The following is a 26991-nucleotide window of genomic DNA, read 5'->3' on the forward strand; positions in this document are numbered from 1 at the left end:
ACAGCCTCTGCCACACTCTCTTTCTGCCATGATGATGCCTTGCTTTAAGCCCAAAGCAAAGAAACCAACCCACCACAGACTAACATCACAAGCCAAAGTGCAGCTTTCCTCCTTTAAGTTTCTTTTCTCAAATATTTGTTGCAGTGACAAAAAGCCTGACTAGCATGGCATGTAGAGTCTGCATGCAACAAACTTTAAGACAGGGAGCAGCATTGCTATCTATTCCTCCTTTGTCAAGAAGATACTGAAAAAGCTCTTCTTAGGAAGATAAAAGTGCAAATCAATCCTAGGACTTTATATACACCTTAATAATATGCATAGCAATTAACATTATAATAGCTACTTTCATCATTATTACTAATTAGACATAAAAAACCAAGATTTGTACAAATTTTCTTGGTAATCCTAGCAAGAAGCTACTGATGATAATTTCAAAACTTCTGGGTATTTACCTTGAGCCATGTACACGAGGCTCTGTATTATATCACAATAATTTTTGGGGATATTCTGAAATATCCCAGTATTTCAGACAAATGAATTGAGGTTCAGGGGATTGAAGCAGATTTCCCAAGGTTAAACAATATTTAGCTGAAATAGCTCTGTCTCAAAAGCACTATCCCGCCCCACATTAAGTGTCCTCCCATGGTTGCTATGTACAAAATGTCCTGTATTTAGTGGAATGGATGCAAATTTAAAGGTCATTGGAATTTAGTTTATGTGATAACTGGTAATACATTAAGAAATATAATACACATTCCCAACTTAAAAGACTTGGGAGAAAACATTGTAGAACTATAAGCTCTTGTACTATCTTGAAAGAAATTGGTCACACTAGAGTCAGCAATTTATCTGAAAGGAACTGAACTTGAGCTTGTTTTTTATTATCCTATTATTGTTGTACTGGGGATACATTGTGACATTTACAAAAGCACTTACAATATATCTTAGATAAAATCACCCCCTCCATCATTTTCCTTTATCCTTTATCCTTTCCTTTATCCTTCCTCCCCCTATTCTTAGAATAGTTTCAACAGGTCCCATTTTTCCATTTTCATACATAAGAACAGAATATTTCCATCATATTCACTCTTACCTGAGTCTTGTAGGTAGCTATAATCATAGCCCAGATCTATGGATGAAATAAAAAAATCACCATTTCTGTACAGAGGTATAAAAGGAACCATGTAGGATTCCCGGTTATGTCCAATTGGTGCATTGGCTTCTGGGTAAACTTCTTGAAGAGGGCGGTGCCTTCGAAGCCACTGTTCAAAAATACTGCAGAGGAAAATAAAAAATTAAAGGATCAGAAGACCCAATAAGAATGGATCAGAAACTCAGGCCATAGGAGGCTTTATGATGAACCACTAAGAGCACGACAAAGAACAAGACTTTGCATTACCAACCTGTGCAACAGAGAGGAAGGAACACTAAATCTGGGGTTAGAAAAGTCCCTTGAGGTCTTGCTCTGTGTTTTAATAGCCGTATGACTAAGAAAATCATTGACTTTCTTGGAGACTCAGCTGCCTCATTATTAAAATGAGAAGAATAATATCTGTCCTACCTATGTTGAAACATAATATCTATCCTATTTAATAGTTTTATAAAAATGCTAAATAACTAAATGATTGTGACATAGATTTAATTTTAAGCCAGGAGGTAAAAGATCAGTGCATGGTAGAGAGGTTAGAGTCTAAATGTGAAATTGATCATGCTTCAAACAAAAATTTTGTTTTTTGGAAAAATGTGTGCAACACTTTGTAGTACAATAGAGAACAAGGATGCCAAATGGAGCAGCAGTGGTCATTTGTCACATGACAGAAAAAATTCTGTTCACTTGGACAATCTGGATTTCACACAGTACTCTGGTCAGTGTTTTTTGTTTTTGTTGTTGATTTTGTTTTGAGACACAGTAATGGTATGTAACCCAAGTGTAGCCTTTAATGTGCATTTCTCTTGCCTCTCGAGTGCTATTTTTAAATTATGAATTAGTTGAGAGATTAGCAGATCACTGATATGCACTGAAAATCTGATCCATAAATACCAAAAGTAGGTATTTAAAAATTTCCCCTAACATGAATGTATATGAGGTACTGTCTTATAGAGATCAGCAGGAGGGGGGAGGGGAAGAGAAAAAGATACTGAGGGATGAGGAGGATGGAAGTACGCTAAATACATACATATGAAGACTGCAAAAAGTCAAATACTGTTTGCAAAACTGAGGGAGAGAGGGAATAGAATTATAGTGCAGGGAGTGAACTTGTTCAAGGTACACTAGATGCATGTATGGAACTATCAAAATGAAATCCCCTCATATTATTAATGTATGAAAAATCAAAAATAAAATAAAAGAATTAATTTTTCCTAATTAGGCCCATTTTAAAATATATATTTATTGAGTACCTATCTGCAGATTGTAAAAAAAAGATATGTTAAGTTTCTCAGCCTGTTAGATTTTTTTCCTTTTTTTCATCTGCAAAATGGAAATGAGTCCAATGTCATAAAGATACTATACTGATTAACTAAAATAACATGCCACAGAGGTAAGTGTGGTAAGTGTAACAAATGCTTAGTAGATGCTGTCATTGTCCCCCCCCTCCTTCTTCCTGCTCTTTTTCCTTATTATCATTACTCTGGAAGAACTTTACAATTGATGAGGACATGAGGTATGCTGTAATAGAAATGCCATTGAACATGATCTTTAAGAATGCCTATTATTCTGAGAGACAGAAATGAGAAAGATGTTCAAAAGATTATTTATTCTGTATCTCAACTTTGCCAACTGAAGAAGATCAGAACTGACTTAAGCTACAAATTCTTTTCAAGTTCTATAAGTTTATGAAGTAGTCTCTGTTAACTTCTACTATACTCTTCACAAAAGCATTATTTATACATTATATGAAATTAGAAAATACAAACAAGCAAAGAGGTGAAATCATTTAATTACTCTATATTTTTGTTGGATGGGGATGTGGTTTTTGAAATATGCATATACATTATTCCACATACATTTTGCCAAAAAGAGAAACTACATCATAGATGCTTTTGACACTTTATTTATATAAAATATGTTTTAAACTATTTTTAACAAGGAGGATCTGTGATAATTAATCCCTTTCCCACCCCTGCTATAATTTGACTGATTTTGAAACAACCTGATACACAATGCATCACTAGATAAGGACTAGAGGCAAAATTTGTATCTTTTGTCAATTGAGAAAAAATACTACTATATTGTAATTTATAAATAATGTTGTTTCTCCCAAGAAATAAAAGTTCTTCACTTAAGTAGGACAAGGACATCAATTCTTAGCACCAGAAGAATTAATGGGTGAAACCATTAATTCCCTCACCCACCTTATCAACCTTTTAAAATGTAGGAATTAATCTTGATTAAATTCTTCATTGATGGGTCTCATCTTCAGTTAATTTCATCAAACTGTGTCTGGATTGGCTGACATTGGAATATTAATACATAACGTAGATAACTGCACTGATATTTTTGTGAAAAAATCTTATCAAAGATTCATTTAAACTGTATCCAGACAATTTTTTAGAAATCTGAGCAACAGCAGAATTCACAATAGAGGAATTGGGAAAAAGTAAAGGTGGTCACAGATGGGAGCATGGAGGGAGTTTTATAGATAAAAATGGCATAGGCATCTGGTTTCAAGTCTGACATATAAGCACTCCCATCCCTACAATAACAAAGACAAATTGAAAATCAACAACTTCTCTTAGAGCTATGGGTTTCTAACCCAAAGTATGATATAAATCTAGTTATGCCCATAATAATATAAGTCAAAGAATAAATAAGTAGGGAGAGTACATAAATCTGTCACACAGAAGACTTGTAAATAATTATGTTGATACCCTGCCATCTATTAAGTAGCACATGACACCTCACTTCTTATGTATGGACTGTGCATTATATTAATAGTGGTAAATTTATAATCTATACCCTTGACATTATGTGAAGAGAATGGTGATTTGCCTCTGTGCCCTTCCTCCATGCAACATATAATCCCAATTCAATGGAAAACCTTAGACAAATCATAAAACTGAGAGATGTTTGGCAGAACACCTCAGTGCTCTTTAAAGCTGTTCAGATTGCTTAAAAGGAAATTGTGAAAAACTGACAGTCAAGAAGATTCTAAAAAGATATGACAATTACACTTATAATGTGGAATCTTGGACGGGAGTCTGGAATAGAAAATGATATTAAGCAACTACTGAGTAATCTGAAGGAAATATGGACTTTGCTTAATAATAATAATAATGTATCAATATCAGTTTACTAATTGCCACAAATATGCTGTACAATTTTAAGATAATAATAAGATTATAATAAGAGAAACAGGGTATAGTATATATGGGAACTCCATATTCTGTCTTTGCAGCACTTTAGTACATAAAATGACTCTGAAATGAAAATTTATTTTAAAAAACTAAGAAGGAAGTCTTATTATAGTTGGATATTTAGGAACCAATTTGCTTTAGAACATCTGGCCCCAACAACTCAACAAAATGTATGCGTGCCTAGACACATACAATCAAACACTGTTTTATTCATCTATGTAAAAAGTAGATGAACACTTACACTTTTAGAATCTGTAATAAACTTACTCTGTGTCCAAGCATTGGTGAAATTCTTGCACTGTGGTGCTTGTAACCTAGTGGTGGAGATAGATAGTAGCCAGTAATTTTAGAAAGAAATTTAATTACAGATTGGCGAATTCTGTGAAAGAATTCTATGGGAAGAAATCCTGTTCTATGGTAACAGGATTTGATGGAAGGTCTCAACTATTCTGTAGCCTTGGGAATCTCTTTGATGGTGTATTTGAATCAAGAATTGAAGTATGAGTATGCAGAGAAATGGGAAGAGTGTTTCTGAAAGATAAAATAGAATTTGCAAAGAATGTTTGATGAGAGGTGCACAGCAAATTCAAGAAATTAATAATATGACTTATATGTCTATGAGGAGCAAGGAGAAAAAAGCTCAAGATGTGAATGGGAAGGTATACTGGGGTTCAGGCATGAAGGGCAGTGGAAGTCATAGGAGAGATTTTGTATTTTTCCTAAGAGAAGTCAAAGGTCTCTGTATTTGGAGTGGTGGATGGTAACCTGAACAACTTACCATTTAAAAAGACTGCAGAGATTGCATTGTGGAAAAAGGACTGACAGACAATGCTATAGTTTGAATGTATCCTCCAATGCTCATACATTGAAAACTAAGTGTTGGGATCTTGACCTAATAAGGGGCGATTAGGTCACAAATGCACTGGCCTGGTGAATGGATTGATGTTACCACAGGAGTGGGTTAATTACTACAAGACTGAGCTGTTCATAAAAGCTCTTCTTATTATTCTCTTGTGCTCTCTGACCCTTCTGTCTTTTACCAAGGGATGTCAAATCAAGAACATCTTTGTCAAATGACTCAAGTCATTTGAGTCTTTGGAATGACTAGAGTGGTAAGAGCACCTGCCTAGCAAGCATGAGGCCCTGAGTTCAAACCCCAGTACAGTCGAAAAAAAGAAGCCAAATGCAACCTTAGACTTCTGGCCTCCAGACCTCCAGAGTGTAATAAATAGATCTTGGCTCTTCATTAATCACTCAGTTGCAGGTATGCTATTCTAATAGCAACAGTGGGCTGAGACAGATAGGAAACAATGATGTATATGCAGAGCAAGGGACAAAGAAGTCAGTAAGAAGCCTATGTACTGGCAAAAGGATAGTGTGTGGAGACTAGCAGTACAACTGAGTGGGGAGGGAGTCACAGAAGACTCTAAGTTTTATGGCTCATACTGCTAAGCAAGAGATTTTTGCTGCCAGTGATGTGGATCACTGGAGAGGCAGAGGTGCCTGAGATGAAATGTTAATATCATGACTCCAGATGTGTTGTACTTGGAGATGTTCTGGAGGCATTTCAATGGGGATGTTAGGTAGGCAGCTAGGTATTTCTGTGTGATTTATAGAAGAAAATTTACTCTCGAAATATAAAATGAGAAGCCATGAAGCTCTATAAAATAAACTATGAGAATAGTGAGACAATAAAAATACAAGAGAATCTAGAGATACTTTTCTCAGATGACCAGAAGGACAAGGGAACGGATAATCATCTTGTGTTTGAGAAGCACAGTTTGAAATGTTATCATTCACTGGTAAATGGATGGAATTGGAGAACATCATTCTGAGTGAGGTTAGCCTGGCCCAAAAAGACCAAAAATCATATGTTCTCCCTCATATGTGGACATTAGATCAAGGGCAAACACAACAAGGGGATTGGACTATGAGCACATGATAAAAGCAAGAGCACATAAGTAAGGGGTGAGGATAGGTAAGACACCTAAAAAACTAGCTAGCATTTGTTGCCCTTAACGCAGAGAAACTAAAGCAGATACCTTAAAGCAACTGAGGCCAATAAGAAAAGGGGAACAGGTACTAGAGAAAAGGTTAGATCAAAAAGAATTAACCTAGAAGGTAACACCCATGCACAGGAAATCAATGTGAGTCAATGCCCTGTATAGCTATCCTTATCTCAACCAGCAAAAACCCTTGTTCCTTCCTATTATTGCTTATACTCTCTCTACAACAAAATTAGAAATAAGGGCAAAATAGTTTCTGCTGGGTATTTGGGGGGGGAGAGGGAGGGGGCGGAGTGGGTGGTAAGGGAGGGGGTGGGGGCAGGGGGGAGAAATGAACCAAGCCTTGTATGCACATATGAATAATAAAAGAAAAATGAAAAAAAAAAAAAGAGATGTATGAAAGTAGCACAATGAAACCAACCAAAACTTTAAAAAGGAGGAAGGGGAGAGAGGATAATCTAGATGAGGTAAATTTGATTGAAGTATGATATTTGTATGTATGTAAATATCACAATGAAATCCTCTCGTACAATTAATTTATGCTAATAAAACATTTTTAAATTATTGAATTGTAGCTGTGTAAGATCTGTGCTTTTCTATCTTTTCTATTCCTTTGGGTTGTTTCTTCATGTAGTTCATGTTTTGAAAGCTATTGAAATAAACCTTACTTTTTAAATGATAATAAACTCCACTTAAACTTAATCAGAGAAATCCCTGTAGGGCTTAGGGTGCTCCTTTATAGGACAGGAATGATATTATCTACTTTAATGTAGTTATAAGAACAAAACTGAAATAAGGAAGTGAAGAGCTGAGTAATAATACTGAATGATAAAATGAAACAATTGTTTTAAAGAGATTGACCTACTCATGGAAAAGACATCATTTGTGTTTTCTTCTCTCCAAAACCCCTCATATTATAGAGGAAAGAAGAAATCTAATCCAAAGGTCACAGCTAATCATAACCAGGATCGGACTGGTTTGACTACCACTCTGTTGCTAATTCTGTGTATCACATAGGATGATGGAAGTTTCTGCAGCTGTGAGCACACATAGGCTTCTGCCAAAGTTCTAAAGTTTAGGTTCTGTTTCTTTAAGGCCACTTTGAAGAGACTCTGCTTGACCTTTACTTTGAAGTGAAAAGTGTTTATTCAAAGATACCTACATTAATTAACTTTAAACACTCCAATGTTCCTTTGCTCAAATGACTCACAGATCTCACATCATTTATGCTCAAAGAACAGCAAGGAATACCATGCAACAGGATCAGGAAAGAATATGTATCAGTCTAAAAAGTGACTTATATAAAAAAGGATGTAGCCTGGTATTATACTGGAGAAAAAGGAGGAAGGGGAGGAGGAAGAGGAGGAGGGGATGGGAAAGGAGGACAAGGAGGAGGAGGAGGAGGGAACAGGGAAGGAGGAGGAGGAGAAGGCACACAGAAAAAGGAAATATTGAACTAAGTTGCTAAGAGACTGAGTTAGATTAGAACCCAATTCTTCTGCCTGATATATATGTACTTCACCGTCTATACTGATTTGCCCTGCCTGGATTTCTGTTTTGTCCTTCCTTATATGCTTCGATCAGGCTCTGAATGCTTCTGTTACTCTCTGACTAAGCTTGCAGCTGTAGGCAAGGTTTTTCAACAGCACTGGAACAAAGCAAACAAAACAAAACAGATGCTAGTACAATTATTACTTTTTTGCAAAGGAATAATAATTTTACTTATCTTTATATATAAATTTTTCTTTTTATTATATTACTTGTTCTTTATTATTGTTGTGCTGGGGGTCCATTGTGACATTTACAAAAGTTCTTATACTATATCCTAGTTGAATTCACCCCCTCCATCATCAAAGAAATAATTGTAAAAGCCAACTCTTGATAACTTTTTATAAAGTTTTTAAAATGTTCTATAAAGTAAAATACTACTTGTAGTTTTTTAGAGAAATATTTCTCTTCTAAATTCCATAGAATAAACATAAAAATATTGAATGAGATTTTTTTCATTGTTTTAGTTACATTTAAGTTCTATTCTCAAAGGAAAAAAATACCTATTTGGCCAATTTTGATGCAATGCTAACCACGAAAGTAAAAACAGATACTTGACTAAAAATATCTATTTTTCAATAGATTCATCAATTTTTCTCAATTCTTTAAATTTATTTAGGTAATTTATTCTGTATATGTTAGTCCTTTAATCTTTTTTTCATTTTTTTAAAAATTGTTTTTACATTTACTCACATGTGTAAACATTGTTTGGACCACCTCCTCCCCCACACCCCACGTGCTTCAGGGCAGAACTTGTTCTGCCCTCTTGTCCTCTGATTTTGATGAAGAGAAAACATAAGAGATAGTAAGAAAGACATAGCATTTTTGCTAGTTTCAGATAAAGATAGCTATACAGATAGATTCCTAGTGCTGTTTCCATGCACATGTGTATTATAACCTACATTGGTTCATCTCTGCCAGTCCTTTTCACTACTTCCTGGCCCCCTTCCCATAGTGGCCTCTGCCAGTTTAAGATTACTATATTTGCTCTTCTACAGTGGGCACATCAACCACATTCAAGTTTTAGGTTGCCTTCCCTTTCCCTATTCCTCCCGTGCATGTTCTCCCCTTAGTGTGACCCATATCCAATAATTGTACTGCATTTGTTTTAGGTTTATAATCAGCTTATGAGGGAGAACATGTGATTTTTGGCCTTCTGAGCCTGACTAACTTCACTTAAGATGATGTTCTCCAGTTCCATCCATTTACTTGCGATTGACAAAATTTCATTCTTCTTTGTGGCTGAGTAAAATTCCATTGTGTATGAATACCACATTTTCTTAATCATTTGTCAGTAGTGAGGATCTTAGCTTGTTTCCATAGCTTGGTTATTGTGAATAGTGCTGCAGTCAACATGGGTGTGCAGGTGCCTTTGTAATAACCTGAGTCTCATTCCTTCAGGTATATCCCTAGGAGTGGTATTGCTGGATAAGATGGCAGATCTATGCTTAGATTTTTAAGAAGCCTCCATATTGTTTTCCAAAGTGGTTGTACTAGCTTACATTCCCACTAGCAGTATATGAGGGTTCCTTTTCCCCCACATCCTCACAACATTTTTGCTGGTAGTGCAGAACAATTATTAAATGCACTGTTCACTTGAGAAATCCAAGCTTGCCATCACCATTTTCTTTCACAAATTCAAACTGAGGCAGAGGCATGGCTTTCAGATTAAGCACAAGGATATCCAGGAGCATCACGTTACAATCAAACTGAGGAAACACAGTTATTTATCTAGTTTCCTTAGTACCCAGCACATAGTAGGAGATCAGTATTTATAGGGTAATTAGTATCACTTTCTTTAGTTTATAATCTAACCCAGAGGACTAATTTAGCAATAAAGTAATTTGTATAACACAAACTCCTAAGATATCTAGCTTACTTAACTCTTAGTAAATCAAAGTGATAACTACTTCATTGATCCCATTTTATAAAAGGAAAAGTGAGTCAAAGTTTAGTTTTTACCAATATCCACCAATAGCAGTGGAAGGTTTAGAGGTCCATTTCAGATTTCTGTGACTTTTAAACCTATATCTAGTTGCCAGATCTAGGTATGGAACTCAGGTGTTCTATTCCAAGTTTAATACTTTTCCAATAACATGGAGAAAATATTAGCTAGGAATGAAAGCAGAAGGTGGATGAAGATTTTATGTTTTGATCCAAGCGGTAGTAAGCCTTTCAGAGCTTTACACAGAAGTGGGAAGTAGGTATCTTCTGCTATTTCTTCTTACATGAGACACAGACATTTGATTACAAATGGGTTGCAGAGAAGTCTGTGAAACACTGATATCGATAGTGTAAACATGTGATTAATTTTTGTGGAATTGAAACTCTTTTCCATTTTCCTTCATAGGCCATGTAGCCCCATAGACCAGCATTGGCTTAGTATGGTGCAAGGTGTCAGCATAAAAGTGGGTCAAAGAGAACAAGAGTGGCATGGGATTGTGGACTGGCCTCAAGCTATCTACTGAGTAGTTTAGGATGCTCTAGTAAGGGAAGCCTGTGAGTGCCTGGGCAGTAACTCAGGGCACATTCACAGCAGGCAGGTGGGAGTGAAGAGTGCTGAGGGAAGAGGGATGACATATTCTGTTGTGAGTGCAGAAGACCCTGCAGGATGAACAGACAGGGGATGGGAGGGATGACAAAATAAGACCAAATCTAACTTCAACATGTGTCCTGAGATTTGGGAATTAAGAAAGATGCTAGAAACATTGATCCTCTTTTTGAGAATTCCTGTTTCAAGTTAATGGCATTAATTTTGTGAAGCTAGGAGAATACTCTCTGTAAGTCTCAATTAAAATGTAGATGATATGAAGCTTAAAGATTGGTGAGACATAAATGAAATTAAGTGTGCAGTACACCTAGGACGATCCTAATAGGCGTACAAAAATGGCTAGCTTTGCTATTCTTCCTAAACACAACAGAAACCATCAGCTCTACAGATTAATGCAAGAACCAACACTAATTCCTGTAGGCCAGAGATTTTACATTTCTATTCTTGGGAATTTTGGTGTACCATGGGCAGGATGGAGAATGTCCTAACAAACACATCAGTGAATTTTATTTCTCATTTAAAAAATAAACACAGGGAATAAACTGCAGTGGTTAGCTTCAAAGATTCTGAAGCTAGATACTTGGGTCCAAATTCTCATTGTGACACTTAGTAGCTTTGCGAATTTGGGCAAGCTACTTACCCTGTTTGTGCTCTAGTCTCATTTTGAATAAAATAAGTATTACCATATTATGAGATGAAACATGTCCCCCACCAAATTTCTATGCTGAAATCCTAACTCTTACTAATTCAGAATGTGATTGCATTTGCAAATGAGATCTTAAAAAGATAATCAATTTAAAATGAGGTATTTTAGAATAGATCTCAAACCGATCTGACTCATGTCCTTATTAGAAGAGGACAATAGAACACATACAGGGACAGAGGGAAGACCACGTGTAAACACAGGGAGAAGGTGGCCTTCTTTAATCAAGAAGGCATTAGAAGAAATCAATCCTGCTGACATGTTGATCCCAGGCCTCTCCAGAACTGTAAGAAAACACAGTCTGTACTGGCACTGGTGGCTTGCGCCTATAATCCTAGCTACTCAGGAGGCAGAGATCAGGAGGATCACAGTTCCAAGCCACCCCTGGCAAATAGTTCATGAGACCCTATCTCAAAAATACTCAACCCCAAAAAGGGGCTGGTGGAGTGGTTCAAGTGGTAGAGCACCTACCTAGCAAGTGTGAAGCTTTGAATTCAAACCCTAGTAGTACCTTCACTCCCCAAAGAAGAAATTCTGTTGTTTAAAATCACCCAGTATATGGTATTACATTCTGACAGACCTAGCAAACTAACAGGTAATTACTTTTCTCAAGGGATTGTCATAAATTTTAACTGAATTAATATATGCAATATCACTTAAAATAATGTATAGCACAAAGAGTTGGTGTTAATTACTATTGTATTAATCTTATAAACATTTTGATTTTGAGCTTTTCTAGCTCAGGTTTTAAAACAACACATTTTTAACTGCATCTTTTGCTCTGTCAAGGCTTAGCTAAAATACCACCTCTATGAAAACCTCAAGAAGAGTTAAATGTTTCTTTCCATTGTTTTGACACTTGTTATATTGTTTCGTAATTACTCAATTATGTATTTGATATAGGGAATTCACTGAGATCAATGGAGCTGCTTAGAGATCGTTGTATACCCTACGTCCAGCACAGTGCCTGCTTACAAGGCAGGGGGCTGGATTCAAAGTATTTGCAATCTGTCATAAACTATATGTACAATTTATGGGTATTGTGTGTTTTCTTATAAGACTCCAGTTTTCCATCAATTCTTAAAGATGGTGCAAAAAAAATTTTAAGAATCACTTATTTGTGATTAAATATCAGGCCTGGGGAGAGGAAAGATCCAAGAAATGCTGGTGGTTCTGCTCTGAATCTCTGTGGCTCCTCACAGTGCCTGGCATGTAACAAACACTGTGCCAGGTGCTAGAAATCCAAGCCAAACGAAGGACTGTTCCTATCTTCCAACAAGTTGAGGTTTGGTCAATAACTCTGCATAGTGCATTGTGAATGCATTGAAAGAATGAGGGCCTTTCAGCTCTTGGGAGAACAAAGAAGGAGGAGCTAGTATGTTTGGGTGGGGGGTGACTGGTAAACTTCCTCTTAGGTGATACTTGAACTTAAGTTTTGAAAAAATGAATAGTAGAAATCTGGGGAAAGTAATAGAAGGGGAAAAAGGTAGTTCAGGAAGGTAAAGCCCAGCAAAAAGGAACCCAGTTATATTTTGGAGGCCTTGCAAGTAGTTCAGAAGAAATCAAAATAAGGTTGTCTGTGATTCATCCATGTAGTATAGGGATTTGCATGGGAAGCAATGAGTCTAAATATTACTCAGAAAACAGTGAGGCGCTATTAGAGGATTTTGAGCAATGGAGTGACAGAATCACGCCTAATTGTTGCATAATTGAATGAACAACAGCTAGCCTTGGGGGCTCAAAGGGAGAAACCATGTAAATGTACTGAGGCCACTGGAGAAAACTTGGAGCCTCTGAGTGGAAACAGTAGCATCGCAATAGCTCTATTTCATAATGCTCCTGGTTAATGATGCTACCCATTTGGGAAGTATTTGGAAGTTATCACTGAATAACTATCCTTTTAAAAGAAATTCACACTTTAGGGGCATAAATGATCAGAAATGAGGAGCTTTAAATGAAAAGCCTGTACAACTAAGAAATTCAACAGGGACCACTCTCAATTGACAATAACCTCAAGTATATATATACTCTACAACTTCTTAATTTAGTCAAAGAAAGTGAAAACAAGTCCTTGGGGGAATGGGTAGAAGTTGAAATCGGATTAAAATCATTTAAATTAATAATGAAACTTGAAGTACCTTACCAAGAACTAAAAAGAACTACAAGAATTAAAAGTTCAACAATGAAAGGCAGTTGAGTTCTATTTTTTTCTTTTCCCATAAACATTTAAGCATATCATTAAATGGCAGGCACCCTGCTATGAATCACTTTGAAGGGGAGGTGATTATAATGTGTACCCATAATCAAAAGACATTGCATTAGGCAGAAATTGCATTCAAATCAAATGAGTCAGGCTGCACTCACAAGGCACAGCTAGTCAGAGTGAGTCTATGGGAAGGTGTCCTAAGGAGCTAGCCCCTCCAGACAGAGTTATGTGTAAGTGGGTGGGACTGGATGTTTATTTGTCTCTCAATGAATATTTCTAATTGTCTTCCCAAGCCTTGGTGTTCTTACCTGTGAAGTCTTGATAATAAAACTCACCTTGTCTCCTTCACTAATGGGCTCACTTAGTTATTCAACAAATATTCCATCAGCACTTGTATATGTCAAGGCCCAAGGATGGATAACAGTTTCTATACTCATTGGTTTCATGACATGTTGTGATAAAGATGTATACAAATTTCAAGGCAATGTAAATGATGCTCTTAGAGATTTGAGTAAAGCCTATGAGATTATAGCAGAACAACTACCTAGGGGAGACAAGGAATGCTTCACAGCAGGAATAGTATTTAAATTGGATGAGTAAATAATGGAGAAGGCATTACATTTAAAACATAGACCCACAGGGAGTCTGGACATTGATGGAATTGAAAAATAAAAGTATTTGGTGTGTAATGGAATGTGGAATACTGCAGGATGAATAGGAAGAAAGGCCAGAAAGATGTGAATGGCTTAGATTGTGGAAAGCCTTGTGTGTATTGGCGGTGATAATTTGGATTTAATCCAGAGTACTTATCTTCCTACTTTGGATGTTTGACCATGATTGGATTTGAATTTTAGAACTATGAATATAGTCAATATGTATATCATATTACCTTATAATAAATCAAAATATATTACTTCCTTATTGGAGATCATAGTTATCATGAGACCAAAAGTGAATAATACAACTTTTACATAGACAGAAAAAATACATTTCACCCTTTCTATTCATGGGTTCCACATCTGTGTATCTAACCATCTGAGCACTGAAAATAATGATTTAAAAATTCCACATGTACTGGACATGTATAGGCTTTGTTCCTTCCCATTTTTCCCTAAACAGTACATATAATAACTACTATATAGCAATTGCTTTGCATCATGTAAAAGTAATCCAGGGATGATAAAGTGTATGGAAGCATAGCATATGTGCAAACACTATGTTATTTATAAAAGGGACTTGAGCATTTGGATTTTGGTATCTGCAGGGTCCTGAACCAAATGCCTATGGAGACCAAGGGACAACTGTGTTCCTTTTCTTAAGACAGTCATGCTGTACTTCTTCCTTCCAAAATTTCTCTTCTCAACACAAACTTTTCCAGTACTTCTTACTATTCCTTTTAATCTTAAAATCTTAATTTCATTTTATTTAAAATTTGTAACTGAGAGGAGGAAAAGGGGATTTCCAAGATGGTGGCTAGAGGGAGGAAGCAGAAAGCATGCCTCCTAAAGTGAAATTTTGGAGAGATGCTGGAGACACACATTGCAGGCAAGGCCACCAAGAAGAGGCAAAACTTTGAACCCTCCACACTTCCAGCCTGTGCAGAGTATCTCCACTTCATGTTAAATGGAGAAACCAGGAGGGCCCCCAGGCTGCTACCAGACACACGCGTCCAGACGGCTTGGGAAGACGCGACAAGGTGAACTAAGTGGTACGTGGTACTCCCACAGACAACCCTGGGCCAGATCAGCATAGCCCCCTGAACAGACCGACCCCCACCCAGGAAAAAAGGAAAAACTGAGTAATAAGCAATAAGAACAATAAAGACACATAGCAAAGAGGGTGGGGGCACCCTGAGCTCTGAAGAGGGGGGGAGGGGAATCCCTCCCAGAACTGTAAATAAACAAGCTGGGCCTGGCTGGAGAGGGCGGGAGCAGTGGCACGCGCCCAGCAACCAGGAGTGGGAAAGCTTGTGGGAGTGGTGGAGGGAGGAAAACTCCACAGGAGAGGGGGGAAGACCCACTTCCCACGTGAACTGTAAATAAACACGCAGGCCTGAGAAAGTGGGTGCAGTGTCACCTCCCCCAGTGTGCTTGGAAAGGGGAAAGCTTGTAGCAGTGGCATCATGCACAGAACTCTAGTAAACAAAGCCTGCAGGGCCAGGTGAGTGCTAAGCTCACCCCAGAGATCTGGATAAATAACGCCTCCAGCAACAGCAGGCTGACAGCAGCGGCAGGTAAGCCGCAGCCGCAGATAGCCATTCACAGAACTGTTTCCAGACTCTTTTTTTTTCTCTCTCCCTACTTTGATGAGAAAACAACTGAACTACACCTGCATGCTGAAAAACTTAATGAACTGTATTGCATTTGAACTTGGGACACTTTGTGGGTTTTTTTTTCTTTTTTTGTGCGTCTTTGTTCTATTTTATGTTACCCCTTTGATGAGACAACTACAGGACAACATCTGAGGCACCATCTCCAGGATTGGAGGCTGAGGGAAAAACACCAAAATTATTAAGACTGAAACTTCATTACATTTGAACTTGGAGGTTTTTATTTTTATTTTTATTTTTTTATTTTATTATTTTTTATTTTATTTTATTATATATATTTTTTTCTTTCATTTACTTATTTTTTATTTTTTTTCTTCTCTTTATTCTTTTTATTTTTTATTTTCAATACTCTCTGTCTCTCTAAAGCCTTTTCAGCTTACAGTTGACTAGTACACTGTCTCTCCCTGTTTACATCTTTGAAATTTTTAAAATTTGTTTCTTTGTTTGTTTTTCTACTTATTTGTTTTTCCCTTTTCCTTTAACTTCTTTGTTTTCCATCCCTTCTCACCCTTCCTTTCTAAATATCACTAGTGCTATTATTACAGCCAGAAAATACTTATTGCACACAGTACAGGAACAATAACAACACCAAGGGGAATGACGGGAAGACAGAAAAAAGAGGGAAACCAGTTTCCCCACAGCAAAAAATTAGTACAGGAACCAGAGGGGAATGAAGAAAACAGATACTCAGATCCAGACTCCAACAAAATGAAGATAAACTATGCCAAAGAACCCAATGAAGCCCACAAAAATAATTTAAAAGAAGACATACTACAGGTACTCAATGACAATTTTATAGAGATGATACTGGATAGGGTCAACCAAAATGTACAGGAGACACTCAAGAAATTCCAAGACAACAAAAGTAGACAATTTGAAAAAGCAAAAGAATAAATAAAGGAAACCATAGAAGCACTGTATAAACACCAAAGTGAAACAGAGAGCACGATTAATAAAGATTGAAATGAACTCAGGACAAAATAGACAACATTAAAGAGGAAACTACCCAGGATATGGAAAACCTCAGAAAAAAGAATGAAACAGAATTGCAAAACAAAACAGAAGGCCAATCCAGCAGAATAGAACAAATAGAAGACAGAATCTCAGAACTCGTGGATGAAATGGTAATTAAAGGAAAAACCGAAGACCTATTAATTAAACAACTCAAGACCTGTGAAAAGAAAATGCAAGAACTCACTGACTCCATCAAAAGACCAAACTTGAGAATATTGGGCATCGAAGAAGGAGAAGAGGTGCAAGTGAAGAGAATGTGTAATATATTCAAAAAATAATAACAAAATTTCCCAAATCTAGAGAAATCTATTCCCACACAGATGCAAGAGGCCTCCAGAACACCAAACAGACCAGATCAAAATAAATCTACCCCACAGCATATCAACATTAAAGCAACAAGTTCAGAAACTAGGGAAAGAATATTGAAGGCTGTAAGAAAGAAAAAACAAATAACATACAAAGGTAAACCCATCAAAATCACAGCAGACTTCTCAACAGAAACATTAAAAGCAAGAAGAGTGTGGGGTGAGATCTTCCGGGCACTGAATGAAAATAACTTCAACCCCAGGATACTCTACCCAGCAAAACTATCATTCAAAATAGATGGAGCAATAAAAGTCTTCCATGATAAGCAGAAACTAAAACAATATGTGACCACAAAGCCATCACTACAAAAGATTCTTCAAGGGATTCTACACACAGAAAGTGAAACCCAACATAACCATGAAAGGGCAGGCAGCACCAAACTACAGGAAAAGAAAAAGCAAGAAAGTAGAGAGTAACCTCAACTTAGGTACACACAATCAAACCTTCAAACGACTAAGACAACTAAATGACAGGAATCACCACATACCTATCAGTACTAACACTTAATGTTAATGGACTTAATTCTCCCATCAAAAGGCACCGTTTGATGAAATGGATTAAAAAGGAAGATCCAACAATTTGTTGCTTACAGGAGACCCATCTGCCTGACAGAAATAAGCATAGGCTTAGGATGAAAGGCTGGAAGAAGACTTACCAGGCCAATGTCCCCTGAAAATAGGCAGGAGTAGCAATACTTATCTCTGACAAAGTAGACTTCAAACCTACATTGATCAAATGAGATAAAGAAGGACATTCCATACTAATAAAAGGGGAAATAGACCAAAAGGAAATAATAATTATCAACCTATATGCACCATATGTCAATGCACCCAATTTCATCAAAGACCTAAAAGCCTATATTAACTCCAACACAGTGGTTGTGGGAGACTTTAACACCCCATTATCATCATAGATAGGTCATCCAAACAAAAAATCAATAAAGAAATCCAAGATCTAAAATATACAATAGATCAAATGGACCTACTTGATGTCTACAGAACATTTCATCCAACTTCTACACAATATACATTCTTCTCAGCAGCCCATGGAACCTTCTCCAAAATAGATCATATCCTAGGGCACAAAGCAAGCATCAGCAAATATAAGAAAATAGAAATTATAGCATGCATACTATCTGATCACAATACAATAAAACTAGAACTCAACAAAAAAGGTAAAGACAAAAAACATGCAAACAGCTGGAAACTGAATAACTCATTACATAATGAACAATGGGTCTTTGATGAAATAAAAGAGGAAATTAAAAAGTTCCTGGAAGTCAATGAAAACGAAAACACAACCTACCGGAACCTATGGGACACAGCAAAGGCAGTCCTGAGAGAAAAGTTTATAGCCATGAGTGCATATATTAAAAAGATTGAAAGATCCCAAATCAATGACCTAATGATACATCTCAAACTCCTAGAAAAACAAGAACAGGCAAATCCCAAAACAAATAGAAGGAGAGAAATAATAAAAATAAGAGCTGAAATCAATGAAATAGAAACTAAAAAAAACATACAAAGAATTAATGAAACAAAAAGTTGGTTCTTTGAAAATATAAACAAGATCAACAGACCCCTGGCAAACCTAACTAAAATGAGGAGAGAAAAAACCCAAATTAGTAGAATCAGGAATGCAAAAGGGGAGATAACAACAAACACCATGGAAGTCCAGGAAATCATCAGAGACTACTTTGAGAACCTATATTCAAATAAATTTGAAAATCTTAAAGAAATGGACAGATTTCTAGATACATATGATCATCCAAAACTGAAATGTGTGGACATTAATCACCCGAATAGATCTATAACACAAAACGAAATTGAAGCAGCAATCAAGAGTCTCCCCAAAAAGAAAAGTCCAGGACCTGGTGGATTCTCTGCTGAATTCTATCAGACCTTTAAAGAAGAACTGACACCAACCCTCCTTAAACTGTTCCATGAAATAGAAAGGGAAGGAAAACTGTCTAACACATTTTATAAAGCCAGTATTACACTTATCCCAAAACCAGGCAAAGACACCTCCAAAAAGGAGATGTCCATATAAATTTAACATCCTGAATGGACAAGATGCAAAAATCGTCAACAAAATAATGGCAAACCGAATTCAACAACACATCAAAAAGATTATTCACCACGACCAAGTAGGCTTCATTCCAGGGATGCAGGGGTGGTTCAACATATGAAAATCAATAAATGTAATAAACCACATTAACAGAAGCAAAGACAAAAGCCACTTGATTGTCTCAATAGATGCAGAAAACGCCTTTGATAAGATCCAACACCATTTCATGATAAAAGCTCTAAGAAAACTAGGAATAGAAGGAAAGTACCTCAACATTATAAAAGCTATATATGACAAACGTACAGCCAGCATTATACTTAATGGAGAAAAACTGAAACCATTCCCTCTAAAATCAGGAACCAGACAAGGATGCCCACTATCTCCGCTCCTATTCAACATAGTACTAGAATTCCTAGCCAGAGCAATTAGGCAAGAAGAAGGAATAAAAGGAATACAAATAGGTAAAGAAACTGTCAAAATATCCTTATTTGCAGATTACATGATCCTATACCTTAAAGACCCAAAAAACTCTACTTAGAAGCTCCTAGACACCATCAACAGCTACAGCAAGATAGCAGGATATAAAATCAACATAGAAAAATCATTAGTATTTCTATACACTAATAATGAGCAAACTGAAAAAGAATATATGAAAACAATTCCATTTACAATAGCCTCAAAAAAAATCAAATACCTAGGTGTAAACCTAACAAAAGATGTGAACGACCTCTACAAGGAAAACTATAAACTTCTGAAGAAAGAGATTGAGGAAGACTATAGAAAGTGGAGAGATCTCCCATGCTCATGGATTGGTAGAATCAACATAGTAAAAATGTTGATACTTCCTAAAGTAATCTACATGTTTAATGCAATTCCCATCAAAATTCCAATGACATTCATTAAAGAGATTGAAAAATCTACCGTTAAATTTATATGGAAACACAAGAGGCCACGAATAGCCAAGGGAATACTCAGTCAAAAGAATAATGCTGGAGGTATCACAATACCTGACTTCAAACTATATTACAAAGCAATAACGATAAAAACAGCATGGTACTGGCACAAAAACAGACATGAAGACCAGTGGAACAGAACAGAGGACCCAGATATGAAGCCACACAACTATAACCAACTTGTCTTTTGACAAAGGCACTAAAATATATGATGGAGAAAAATATATGATGGAGAAAAGACAGCCTCTTCAAAAAAAACTGCTGGGAAAACTGGTTAGCAGTCTGCAAAAAACTGAAACTAGATCCATGGTTATCACCCTATACCAATATTAACTCAAAATGGATCAAGGATCTTAATATCAGACCACAAACTCTAAAGTTGATACAGGAAAGAGTAGGAAATACTCTGGAGTTAGTAGGTATAGGTAAGCACTTTCTCAATGGAACCCCAGCAGCACAGCAACTAAGAGATAACATAGATAAATGGGACTTCATAAAACTAAAAAGCATCTGCTCATCAAAAGAAATGGTCTCTAAACTGAAGAGAACACCCACAGAGTTGGAGAAAATATTCGCCAGCTACACATCAGACAAAGGACTGATAACCAGAATATACAGGGAACTTAAAAAACTAAATTCTCCCAAAACTAATTTGTTGCTCTCAATGCAGAGAAACTAAAGCAGATACCTTAAAAGCAACTGAGGCTTATAGGAGAAGGGAGCAGGAACTAGAGAAAAGGTTAGTTCAAAAAGAATTAACCTAGAAGGTAACACACATGCACAGGAAATTAATGTGAGTCAACTCCCTGTATAGCTATCCTTATCTCAACTAGCAAAAACCCTTGTTCCTTCCTATTATTGCTTATACTCTCTCTTCAACAAAATTAGAGATAAGGGCAAAATAGTTTCTGCTGGGTATCGAGGGGGTTGGGGGGAGAGGGAGGGGGCGGAGTGGGTGGTAAGGGAGGGGGTGGGAGCAAGGGTTAGAAATGACCCAAGCATTGTATGCACATATGAATAATAAAAAAAAATTTAAAAAAAATTGTAACTGATTCATAAAAATAAAAATATGCATATTTCTGGGGTACCATGTGGTTTTTGATACATGTGTATATTGTATAATGTTTAGATTAGGATAAACATGTCTATCTTCTCAAACATTTACCATTTCCTCATGGTAAAAGCACTGAATATTTTCCTTAAGCATTTTGAAATGTTCAGTTCATTATTATTATCTATAGTCCTCCTTCTGAGTGATAGTGCACTAGAATGTCTTACCCCTGTCTAATTATAGCTTAGTATTCACTGATTGAGTTCTTCCCCTCCTCACATTCTTAACAGCCTCTCATAATCACCATGCTACCCTCAATTTCTATGAATTCAACTTTTTTAGATCCCACATATGAGTGGGATCATTCAGTACTTCTCTTTCTCCTGTTTCAAGCATGGTGCTGCTAATGATAGGATTTTGTCCTGAATAGTATTCCATTGTGTAAATGTACTGCATTTCTTTATGCATTCATCAGTTGGTGAATACTTAGGTTTCTGTTTCTTGGCTGTCGTGAATGTTGGTGCAATGAATGTGAGAGTGCAGATGTTTCTTTGACATATTGATTGCATTTCCTTTGTATATACAAACAGTAGTAGAATTTCTGAGTCACACAGTCATTATATTTTTAAATTTTTGAGGAACCTCAATAATGGCTGGCATTTCCACCAACAGTGTGCAAGTGTTCCCTTATCTTCACATCCTTGGCAGTATTTATTATTTTTAGTCTTTTTAATAATAGCCATTCTTATTAAAGTATCATTTCTGTGTGGTTTTTCTTTGAATTTCTCTAATGTTAAGAGATGTTGGACATTTTTCATATATATGTTGGCTATTTGTATGTATGTTTTCTGTTGAGAAATTTCTATTCATATCTTTAGCCCATTTTAATTAGACTGTTTTTTCTTTCTCTTTTTCCCTTCATTCCTTTTTCTATCCCTTCCTCCTTCTATCCCTTCCTTCCTTCCTTCTTTCCTTCCTTCCTTCCTTCCTTCCTCCCTCCCTCCCTCCCATCCTTCTTTCCTTCCTTCCTTTTTCTTGTTTTCTTTTTGTTTTGCTATTGAGTTGTGTTCCTAATATGTTCTGGACATTAACTCTTTTTCAGATATATAGTTTGCCACTATTTCTACCATTCTTAATGTTCTTCACTCTGTTGATTGTTTCCTTTGTTGTGTAGAAGCCTTTAATTTGGTGAAATCTCATTTGTTTATTTTTGCTTTTGTTCCTGTACTTTTGCAGTCTTGTCCAAAAATCCCTTTCCCATTCCACTGCCTGAAGTATTGCCCCCATGTGTGCTTCGAGTAGTTTCAGGTCTTAAATTTTGATCTTTAATCCACTTTGACTTGCTTTTTGTAACTGGTGAGGATAGAAGATGTAATTCCATTCTTCTACATATGAATATCCCATTTTCCCAGCATCATTTGTTAAAAAAAAAACCTGTTCTTTCTCCAATGCACATTTTTGCTACAATTCTCTGTTAGAATGATGACTTCAAGTCTCTTTGGAGAATGAAAAATGACTTCCATTTAGTCATAAGTCTCATGAATTGGGCAAGTTTTGCACATCCAGTGCTATGCTGAGAATTTTGACAGTCATCTTACTTATTTCTCCAGCAACACTTTAAGAAAAGTTATTAGTAACAGTAGCAGTAGTGAAAGGTAGGCTATTTAACACTTAACCATATGCCAGGTACTATTCTAGGTACTGCTCATATAGGAATTCATTCAGTCCTCAAAATAAGTCAATAAATCGTGTTCTATTAATAATCACATTTTACAGATGAGAAAATTGAATGACAAAGAGGATAAGAAGCTTACTGATTTACTTAAACAGCTAGTAAGTGACAAGTATCAGATATGGATTCAATACCAAGCAGTCTAAATGTGGAACATTTCCTTAACCTTAATGAAGTACTGTCTCACAAAAACATTCCCATGAAAAGATAAGCAAGCAATCTAAAAATGAGCATTTAGATAACTTTCCTCGATGTACTTGGTTTCTAAATACAGCAGGAGGAATCAAGGCCACGTCTGCTGTACACAGAGCTTTCCATGACACCACGCACTCCCAATTTCATGTTCACATGCAGAGTGAACCTATGTGACTTGGAAATTTTCTAGTTTAATTAAGAAATGAAAAAGAACTTTGGGAAAGAGCTTCTGAGTGAAAAATTCTGTGACATTTTATACACAAAATGAAAACTTTCTGTTCAGTGACATGCCCATGGGAGCTAGAATAGAGCCTGTATACAGCTAATGCTCAATTAATATTTGATAAATAGTTATTCCAGAAGGATTCTAGGTCTGTCTGCTGGGAATGAGGAGCCTACATTATATATTTCCTTGAAACATATATTCAGCAAATACTTACTGAGCACTTATGTATTCGGGTAGATGTGTGTGTATGGCAAAGTCTGAGATGAAAAGTTTCAAAAGGTAGTCTTTCCCTTAAGGATTTTCTTATTGCTCTTCAGAGACAAACACTAACACTCCCTGTCTTACAGGAAATTGACATGGTTTTATGGGAATCCAAAGAAATTATATAATTATTCCTTCATCTACCAACATCAGAACCTAAAGTTCCCTGCATTCACATTTGCACAAAGACTGTAATTCAATTATCAGTTTCCCATACTACATCAGGAGTTAGACTATCTTTTATTTCTTGTGTAGCTCTAAGATTCCCTGTTGATAAAAATCACTAAGAGTCTCATTCATCATACTCGATCACTAATAAGAAACTTAACTCCATATTCTTACCTGATCTGCAAATTCCCTGTTTCCACCTTTGCTTTAGAACATACCAGTGAGAAACATAAATAAGTTATTTTGGTGCATACAGATTTTAAAAAGTAGAAAGATAAGAATAAAGTGGACATACAAGAATAAAAAAAAACTCTATGGGCGCCAGCCAATGGAGTTTGGATTTATCTATATGCAATGAGAGACACTGCTGCCATCTGATAATGTACTACATAAAAAGATTTATGTGGTAGTGTGTGCAGGATAGATTTTTATTTTGAGAAATTAGAGGTAGGGGACCAATACATGTAGTATGGCTGGTATCTAGGAACTATACTAGATATAAAAAAGAAAATCTAGAGGTAATGTCTGTAGTTATAACAAGGAAGGAAAGAAGGTCACAAATATTTCAAAACAGGGATGGTGTCTAGTAAAGAGAAAATTCATTAGAGCTCAAAATGTTTCTTTGCAGTGAGCAGCAAATGTTCTCTGCATGCCTAAGAATAGTTATAATGTATCATTACAGAAACTTACAGAGCACAAATATACAGATACTTTATGCAGTAATACTAATACCATTGGAAATTTAGATGAGAAAAAATATGATGTGTTGAAGTGTAGTCTAATGAACAAAGAAGATGATGTGAAACATTCTTCAGAAACCAAAGTTAACTGGGCTGACAGTCTGACATTGTAATCATAGCAAATGATCCTGAATACTGGAAGGAAACCACCTAAGAAAAGATGAATTAAAGGCTGAAAAATAGATTATTTTCTGTGTTTTCTCTCCAATAGCAGTTACATACCTACTTACCTGTTCACCATTTTTTTCTATAGCCAAAGTCTTCATCTATCTACATATCTAAGTCCCTTTCCTTTTCTCCTCCTCTAATCTTGTATTTCAATTGGGAAAAATTGACCAAGTAAATTATTCCATACAAAGGCTGGTGATCTGGGTTATATGGTGTTAAAAATGTAAATCGTACTTTTGAAAAAAAGGAAAACCTATTATTCTGTTTGTACTGAATTTTCACTATAGGAAGGGAGATAACACGGAGCAAAAGAGTCTATTGGTTCTGCTAAGGAAAAATGTATATATTGCTGAGAAATTAATGTAACCTCTTCTGAAAATAAGCAATGAACAGAGATAAGAATATCAAGGGAGCAAACAGATCATCTTGAGTCAGAAATGTAAACCTAAAGGATTTATGAAATGTTTATAAATGTACCAAGTTATTACCAATTATTGGTTATTTTCCTCAAGCAATTTGTAATGAGATTGAAAGGCCTGATTAAGGAGCACCAAGGAAAACAAGAACTAGGAAGATACATTCTCTTCACAAGCAAGTGGCTCAAGGAAAATATTTTGCTGTGATGAAATGAATATGACAATCATATTTGCAAGCTCCTTGAGCCTACGTGATAATTTCTCCCTTCAAAGATCAGAGGGATAACCTCCCTGTTTGAAGCCTTTCATCTGCTTACTTACACACTCCTGGACAGTGAGAATCAATAGTTCCACTTGTTCTCCACCTCCCCAAGTTATTAGAAATTTTTTATTTCCTTTAAGAGTGAAGCTTGGTGAGGGTGGAATTTTATCATTTTCTGTTGGTTCTCAAAATATTTGAGAATGTCTAGTTGTCAAGAAAATATTACTAGATGTAATCATTCAAAAACTGTAAGGATATTCTCAAAGGCTTGATTTTATAATGGATCTGAACTAAAATCGATGTAAAGATCAGTAAGGCTTGAAAAAACAAACATGCAGCAAACACACTGGTACCATTTAGTAGAAAGAACGGGCAAAACATTTTTTTCCTGAAGCAGTGGAAGGGAAATGGCACACGAAAAAGCCATTTTCCTTACAAAAGAGAGAGGAGAGTTCTTAGATTCATAAATCAACTTTACACACATCACAGAATATTAGGACTTGAAAGAAAGTCGTCTTCTAAATGACTTGATAAATGCTTAGCCTATATTCCTTGCAGTGTTTGAGGGATTGCCACTCAATCGGGCTTTGGAGGCCTTTCCCTCAACCACAATGACAGCAGTTCCACTTGTATCTGTTTTGCATTTTGCGATTCCACTGGATTTCTACTTCTGGAAGGGTAGTGGAAGGAGACTTATGGACCCATGCCTTGGTAAAACAAGCATAACTGGTGAAACTCATGGATAAAACTATCCTTTAGTCTCTGGAAATTGTTCTAAAATCATATAGCAAATATTTATTCAAGAAAATCTTTTAAACAAGAAGAAAAGTAAGAATATGTGGCATTTGGCTCTCTTTCTCACTTGACAGAGATTGTATTGAACTTGTAGATAATTTGGGTAATATTGTCATCTTAAAAATAATTGCATTCACTCCACTAATAAGGGATATCTTTCCATTGATTTAGATCTTCATTAAATTTCATTCAACATTGTTTTTGTGGTCTTCAGTGGTAAGGTATGCTCTTCTTTGGTTAATATTACTCCTGAGTATTTTATTGTTAGTCCCAGCTACTTGGGAGGCCGAGACAGGAGGGAGAATAAGTTCCTGTCCAGCCTGGGTAACATAGTTTAGACTTCATCTCAAAAAAATATTCCCGACTCTTTTATTCTTTCTGATGCTTCTGCAAACTATTTTCTTAGTTTTGTTTTCAGACTATTTACTGTTGTTGTATAAAATAAAACTGACTTTAATATATTTATTTTGTACCTTTCAACATTGCTGACCTCATTCATTCTTTTTTTTAACACATTATGTGTGAACATGTAATCTGCAAATAGGCTTAATTTTACTTCTTTCAAGTCTAGACTTTTTAAAAATTATTTTATCAGTTTTGCCTAATGGCCCAGGCATAACCTCTAATACAATGTGAAATAGAAGTGGCAAATGCATACACATTTGTCTTGTTCCTGATCTTAGAGGAAATGATCTGAGTTTTTGTGATGTTAACCATTGCTTTTTCTTAGATGTTCTTTATCAAAATCGAGAAAGAACACTTTAATTCCTAGCTTGATACATGTTTGTTTGTATTTTAAATTGTGGAAGAGTGTAGTATTTTCCTGCATCTATTGATATGAACATGTTGAGCTTTCACTTTTTTATATTAATATGGTG

General features: G+C 36.0%; 1 protein-coding gene across 1 annotated transcript in view; it reads right to left on the reverse strand.

The window, feature by feature from the left end:
* Tyr (tyrosinase) overlaps positions 1-26991 on the reverse strand; it is a 94007-nt gene that overhangs the window by 9645 nt on the left and 57371 nt on the right. Inside the window, exon 4 of the mRNA XM_074065972.1 lies at positions 1094-1275. Within this exon, the coding sequence (XP_073922073.1) occupies positions 1094-1275 (182 nt within the window). The remainder of the gene's footprint in view (positions 1-1093; positions 1276-26991) is intronic.

The sequence above is a fragment of the Castor canadensis genome, chromosome 1 (assembly GCF_047511655.1).
Source record: "Castor canadensis chromosome 1, mCasCan1.hap1v2, whole genome shotgun sequence".
Taxonomy (NCBI): Eukaryota; Metazoa; Chordata; class Mammalia; order Rodentia; family Castoridae; genus Castor; species Castor canadensis.